Source organism: Alligator sinensis, unplaced genomic scaffold (assembly GCF_000455745.1).
Source record: "Alligator sinensis unplaced genomic scaffold, ASM45574v1 scaffold448_1, whole genome shotgun sequence".
Taxonomy (NCBI): Eukaryota; Metazoa; Chordata; order Crocodylia; family Alligatoridae; genus Alligator; species Alligator sinensis.
In genome coordinates this window covers 3,753,049-3,759,942 of record NW_005841870.1, presented here as the reverse complement: position 1 = coordinate 3,759,942, position 6,894 = coordinate 3,753,049, and the positions used below count along the sequence as shown (strand labels likewise).

The window sequence follows — 6,894 nt, the reverse complement described above, 5'->3', positions numbered from 1 at the left end:
TCCAGGAGGGTTTGGCGGGATCAGGGGGGCTTGCAAGGTCTGTGGGGGTGGGAGTTGTGAGAATGGAGAGCTCTCTCCTCCACCGCCAGGACCAGAGGGTATTTTTAGCCCCCCAACCTCCACACCCTGAGGTGAACAGCCCTCTGATCTTGCCTGTCCCATGTCCCCACCCCAACTTACCTGCTTAGCTCCCAGCAATGGTGAATGCTTGTAAAACTCGCACTGGGAGCAGTTTATGGAATGGGAGAGGGGTGTTGGTAGCTTTGTTGGGGAGTGGGGCTGGTTGGTTCTTTGGAGGGGATTGTCCATTTGGGGGTGGGGGAAGAAACGGGGGGGGGGCTAAAAATTGCCCAGTTCCAGAAAGAAGGGTAGGAAAATCTTAGCTCCAGGGTTGGGGGCAGCAGCTGGGCTTTCCTAGCCCTGGGGAAGGGCTGGGAGATTCTGTGGGGACTTTATAGTGGGCACTGTACAGCAAAGTTCAGGATAACTAGATCAGTCAGGGGTACCCTGCCTCTGAGGTACACCTAACTTAGACTGGCTTGGCAGGGTTAAATTAGGTCAGGTTGGCCATTTTTAGATGGATCTAACTATCCTGAACTTCTGTGCAGTTCACAGTTAGATCCACCTAACTAATGTAAGTTCCGCACCTGGGTGAACTAAGTTAGATCGGGAGGCCATTTTAAATGCTATCTAATCGCCTCATAGCCTCCTCTAACATCTGCACCTAGCCTAGATGTCCAGCTTATGAAACTATTTACAACAACTATTTACATCAACACATGCTCACACAAAGACCCTCCAAGTGTTCTGCACCAGAGCTGCAGGCTGGAACTCAGAGGCAGGCTGCCTCTTTTGTCACAGTCTAATCCTGCAATCCTTCTGGAGCCAGGCTTCCCAGCCCCTCTTCCTGCCCTGGCTGGGCAGTCAGCAGTGCTTACTGCATCCTACTGGCCCTGTCCAAGAACCCCATCTTGACTGTAGCCCCCCCTTTTCTAAGTCCTAGATCTGCTATTGACTGTGTAGGACTCCTGGCAAACTCCAATTGAGTACAGCAATATTGCAGCCTCTAAAGTCAAAGCTGCAATAAATATCTAAACAGCTCATCTTTTATACATCTCATGGACTTGAGGGTGGCAGCTTGGGCCCAGGGGTTTTGTAAAGTTAAAAAATGATTGAGGGAGGGATTTCCTTTTCCCTGCCAACCCAGTCCTTGAAAAGGGGAAGGCTTGCCCCCGCTTCACGCAGGAGCTGGGTAGAGAAACCAGACCTGAGTGAAGACTCACCTCCCATGTCCTCCAATTGGCCCACTGGTGACCTGGAGGGGGATAAAAGGGGAAATGCACCAGGCTCAAGGGGAGTTCAGTGAATTCCCAAGAGGAGGCAACTGCAAGGATTCCCAGGCAGCGATAGGGACTTGACCACGTCTTCCCTTTCCTGGCATGGGGCTGGCTCTGGTGTACAGGTCGGTACATGGAGGGTCCTGGGCCTGCACCAGGCAGCCTGAGGTGCTGATGTCCCCCACAGAAGAAGGCAGGGGCACTCAGGCATGGGAGGGAGCTCGGGAGGGAGCTGGGAGGCACCAAACCCTGAGCTGAGGGCAGCAGCTTGAGCTTGGGGTTTTACCAGGCAGCTGACTAAATGTGCAGATGGTACACAAGCGGGGATCCTGGAAGAACTAGAGCCCTGGAGTTGCCAGCAGAAGCACCAGCATTAGTAGTTCAGTGGTAGAGCTCTCACTTACCATGTGGGAGACACGGCATTTGATTCCTGGCCAAGGCATTTTGCGGGGGGGGATCCTCTGTGGGAGCTGGGTTCTTCATCTCTTTTCTCCCCCTGGCCATCCTGGAGTGCCCATGTCTTATATTTTGTTAACCTGCTCCTTATATTTTGTTAGCCTGGGCCTTATATTTTGTTAGCTTGTCCTGTTGGTTGAATGAGTACGCTTAACCATTGTTGAAGTCTCCTGTTCCCCTGGGTACAGGAGTGTACACATTACTCCCTGGTATCTATGTTATGTCCCAACCCCTGTCCCCCCTCATTAAATGGTATATGATTAAGACCTTATGGATGTTCTGACTCTTTTCTATAGAGAGTAGGAGGAGTGCTGCGCACCTCAGGCAGCTCCATCTCCTACAGCTCTCCGGCACCAGCTCTGATCCCTTCAACTGGAGAGTGGGTATGCCTCTGGGTACCACCCGGGTTACATACAGCAACCTCTGAGAATTGAATATATTCTGCACCACCCAGATGTGAAGGATCCAGTTTCCACTGTTTCTAGTGTTAGAATCAGCAATTGCCACCCAAAAACCAGATGGAAAAATCTCCATCTCCTTAGTTAAACTAAAAAAAATGGATAAGCTAGGCATTGTGCCTTGTACATCTGCAAAGGGAGAGACTGGTAAATAACCAGAGCAGGAGGCTTCTGCACAGGGAGCCTGACACACAAGGTGCTTCTTCTCAGCCTCAGTGTTTCAGGCCTCAGTTCTCAAAGAAGAATGAAGTTGTGCAATGAGATATCCCACTGTAATGCATTAGCAGAAGTGCAGAGGCTCCATAGAAAATCTATTTCTTACTAAATCTTACTGTATCTTATGCATGTGTTTTGTACTGATACTCTCAATATTAATTCTATGGCAATATTTTATACGAGACCAGTCTTCAAATATCTAAAGGCTTGACATAAAGAAAAGCAAAATATGTGTAGAATAGACATGAGGAAAAACTTATTTGCTATTACAATAGTGAGGCTATGGAATAGACTGCCTAGGGGAGTTGTGGAATCTCCATCATTAGACATGTTCAAGAAGAGTGAAAGCATTGATCAGGGATGATCTAGGAGTAGCTATGCCTATGTTCTACTATGAGTATTTCCCCTGCTTTTGGGCTTCAGCTGTTGCCACATAGGGCCAGAAACAAATTTTATCCTCTTCCTATCACTACATGTGTTGGTGGGGGAGAGTTTCACCTTCCTCAAAAGCATTGGGTGCTGGCTGTGGCCAAGGCTGGGGATTTTGACTGCAGTGTGCCAGTGATCCTGCTGAGAGTTAAACCTAGAGGTTCCTGGATAAATGGTCCTGATTTAACTGGGTGCATCTACACGTGTCCCTGACTGTGCAGTTGATACTGTGCAGTCATTTAGTACTTGCTTTATTGTATATCTAAAGCAAGTACTAAATGACTGTGTGGTATCCACCAGTACTGAGCAGTCCCGGTGGTGCTTGAGTCATTTTCTACCCTGCTGCACAGTAGCAGTGAGCTACTGTGCAGTTGCCCACTACTACTGTACAGTAGCAGTGGTGGCATGGGTGGTGCCTGCTGATGTACATTGCTGTACCAATGTTGCTGTGGCAACGTAGCATCTCATGTAGACATGCCCACTGTGAGCTGGTGTGATCTGGCACACAGAGCCATCTTATCTGGCCTGCTGGGCTCCCCATGGATCTGGATATTTGGCAGCAGGGGAGCAACAATTAATGCTGCCACTCCCAGGGCCGGCCCACAATCTTTTGGGTCTCCCTTGCAAACTATATTTTTGGAACCCCCAGGTGTGAAGAAGCCAGTGTTGGGGGGGTGAGGGGTGGCGAGTGGCTCAAGAAGCTGGTGGCAGCAGCAGCAGTGGTGGCAGTGGCGGCAGACTTGGGGGAGGGAGGGTGAGAGCCTGGATGTGAAGCTGGTGGCGGCATTGGTGGGGCGAGGGGTGTGGCAAGTGTCTGGACGCAGGGGGCCTTTTGGCTGCAGAGCCCCCTGCGGCTGCAGGTTTTGCAGGATAGGATGGGCTGGCCCTGGTTGCTCCTCCCCTGCCTCCAAATTTCTAGACCGCTGTGGAGCCCTGCAGGCCAGGTGACACAGTTCCCTGGGCTGGATCTGTCCTGCAATCTGGGGTCAAGCACCCTTGGGTTAGAGAAAAGGCTCCAGCCACTTGTGCTGTAGTGTTAGTTCCAAAGACTATCGTATTCTATGGTATCCCTTGTTTTTTTCAATGCTTCTCTTCTCATCCTTTTTGAGAGTTCCTAGAAGCTTTTGCATTGGCTTAAGTGGTTTCAGGATTTTACCCTTTGCATAGGTCTGTAAGGTCCCTGCCACACGTTACGTATATTATACAACTAACTGGTTAATTGTACAATAAATTTAGACCAGCTACGCATGTAAAGTAATTATCACACCATGAAAATGTTCATCCAGCTATAAAAAGAGCTAATCAGCTACAAAATGAGAACTTGAAAATCTGTAATAACCTTATAGCTGGTTTCTACCCAGCTTTAATTTGAACATGCAGCAGGGCCCTAAACTGACACTCAAACTAATCAGGTTATATGAATACAAACCTGAAAACTATTAATAACTCATGATGCTCTCCTTAAACAAAAAACTGTATCTTATGTAAGCTGCCCTCACATGACTACCAGATGGTAAAAACTCCTTAGCCTCTATCCAAATGTAACAATGGGCTAGCCAGGGGCCCAGCACAGTGACAACTCTCATTCCAGATCTCAACACTTCACATCTCAGGTCTCAAAGAATGATAAGGTTGTATAATAAAAATAATCCCATTGTAGCATATAAACAAAATGGCGAAGCTCCTATCAGAAAAGCATCCTGTGGTTGACCAACCAAAGAAAAACCTGGCATTGGTGTTATTTTTTTGTTTATCAATGGATTATGTCCATGTACTCTATGCACTAATTCTCCTGCAAATTTTTACATGTGGTATTTTAAAGTTACATAACCATTTTAACTTAAGCAAGTATTTAATTTCTTTGTTTTCTTCTTTGGACTTTCTTCCCTTGACTTTCCTGGTCAGCAGTATGACCTTAAGTAACTCCAGTGGTTGTTGGTCCATACTGTTTGTTTGGACCTACGTCGCTACAGATGAAGAAGGTGGAGTCAAGTTTTGCTCATTTGGTTCAAAAGAAAAATAATCCTCTATTAAAAGCTAAGCTGGGACTCTGCTTACACAGAACTTCACATCCAGCACAAGAGGAGAGAGCGTGAGAGAAAGAGAAGGATGGCAAAAAACAGGAAAGTATTTATTGATCTGGTAGATAAGGCAATTGCTACTGGTGACACAATGAAGAGTGAAGATCTGCTATTTTCCTACAAGGGGATCTTCTACCCAGCTACTGTTTGTAGTCCTGAGCAATTCAAAGCTTTGGAGGCATTTGAAGCAAGAAGTGATGATGTCATCCTAGCAGGGTACCCTAAATCTGGTGAATATGGTTTACTTTATTCATAAATATAAGGTGTAATATAATTACAAATGATTAGGATATATTAAAACCACTGAAATAATTATCTCAGATTTTAATAAATCACTTTAGTTAGTGAGATATAAAGGAGATAGTTCAGATGATCATGAGGTAACAAATGGTCTCAAATTAGAAATATCATTGTTAAAGTATGGCTATGGACACATCAGAAAAATCAAAGTATGTTTATCATAGTAAAAATGGCTTGTACACTGTTTTGCATCTGTTGCAACATTTATATTTGCAAAATTCAAATGTAAGTCTTTCATAAAATTAACCATTTGTTTTCTTGAGGTGCAATATTTTACCTTGTTTAGATTTTTAATTTAGTTTCCTATGAAAAATGTTTAGTTTGTGCCGATTCTTGAGAAAATTAAATATTGGGATTGGGATATCATGCAAAATTCGTTAATGCATAGTCTTCCATGATTGTTTGTAATTCCCTCTATCCCGCCCCACTGGTTGATATCACTGAAAGTTATTCCCCATGAAACTCTAGAAGATAGAATTTATTTCCATAGGAAATCAGAGTAGCCACAAGCTTAAGATTTAAAAAAGAATACAAGAGTTACAAGGATTTGAAAACTATCCATGGTTATAAAAATTATAACAATTATTTCCAAAGGGAAAGTAAGCCTCATGGCACAAGAATTTCATCTTTCTCTCACTGTTAGAGACCAGGGTGAAATGTAATATGGGGCTGTGGAGGGACATGGGTATGAAAAGGGAAAAACAGTTTGGAGAGAGTTTCTGAAAGGCTATCTAGATCTGCCTGAAAGAAAGTAATTTGATCTGCTTTCTTTGTGTAATTCAAGATAGTGTTCCATCTTGCTTAGCTTCTAATGAAGCATGAAATGGGTTGAGATGAAATAGGCCTGTTGGATATTTCTTTTTTTTCAAATTATTTTCTCTTATGTACTACCCCATTACTAATATGTATATTGGTTTTAAGAAAGCCATTGGTCACTAGGGGTATGTCTACACTGCTGTATCTACAGTGTTTCTTAGGCACAGCCTAGACATCTGCCTTCACTCGCATCTTCAAACTCAGAGATGTATGGCCAAGACAATGGGGCCCTCCCCAGTGACTATTCTAAAGCATACCCTAAAGTAGGGGTGGGCAATTATTTTGGGCAGAGGGCCACTTACTGAGTTTTGGCAAGCTGTCGAGGGCCGCATGGGTAGCACTTGACAGGTGCCCCACCCCCTGGTCACCATCTTGTGACTGGAAGTCCCACCGCCCTAACTACTGACCTTTGCTACCAGAAGTCCCTCCCCTTACCTCCAGAAGTACTCCTTTCAGCAAGGGTTTTTGCCATCTTGGAACCAGAAAAATACCAAATTATATTCTAAAAAATGAATACCTAAAATATTCATTAATTTGATTTCAAAAATTATTTTTGTCCTGGTTTACATGTGTTTGTGTAGTGTACATAGAGGTGATTGTATATAATAGCTTAAAATTAAGTCTTACTTTTGTATATTGAATGCGTGTTGGGGGTATACGTTTGTGGGGGGCTGTGGGTGTGTGGGCTGTGGGGAAGGGTGTGGCTGTGTCTGTACAGGGTGGATATGTGTGGGGGTGTGGGGTGAGGGAGCATGTGGGGGTGTGTGTGGATATGTGGGGGGTGGGGGAGTTTGGGGTTTG

General features: G+C 45.1%; 2 protein-coding genes across 7 annotated transcripts in view; both read left to right on the top strand.

The window, feature by feature from the left end:
* The window catches only part of LOC102370036 (sulfotransferase 6B1-like), a 45,329-nt gene extending 40,395 nt beyond the window's left edge, over window positions 1–4,934 (top strand). The window contains exon 7 of one of the 2 annotated variants that reach the window (XM_025194987.1): window positions 4,805–4,934. In XM_025194987.1, the coding sequence (XP_025050772.1) occupies window positions 4,805–4,809 (5 nt within the window). In that variant the 3' untranslated portion in view covers window positions 4,810–4,934. Of the gene's footprint in view, window positions 1–4,801 lie in introns of both variants that reach the window. The other variant, XM_025194977.1, reaches the window with a different exon arrangement.
* A 33-nt stretch (window positions 4,935–4,967) lies between these two features.
* LOC102369783 (sulfotransferase 6B1-like) overlaps window positions 4,968–6,894 on the top strand; it is a 25,296-nt gene continuing 23,369 nt past the window's right edge. For all 5 annotated transcript variants that reach the window (XR_003092300.1, XR_003092301.1, XM_025194999.1 and 2 more), the window contains exon 1: window positions 4,968–5,207. Coding sequence is in view for 3 of the 5 variants with exons in the window: in XM_025194999.1 (XP_025050784.1) it covers window positions 5,006–5,207 (202 nt within the window). In the remaining 2 variants the exon portion in view is untranslated. The remainder of the gene's footprint in view (window positions 5,208–6,894) is intronic.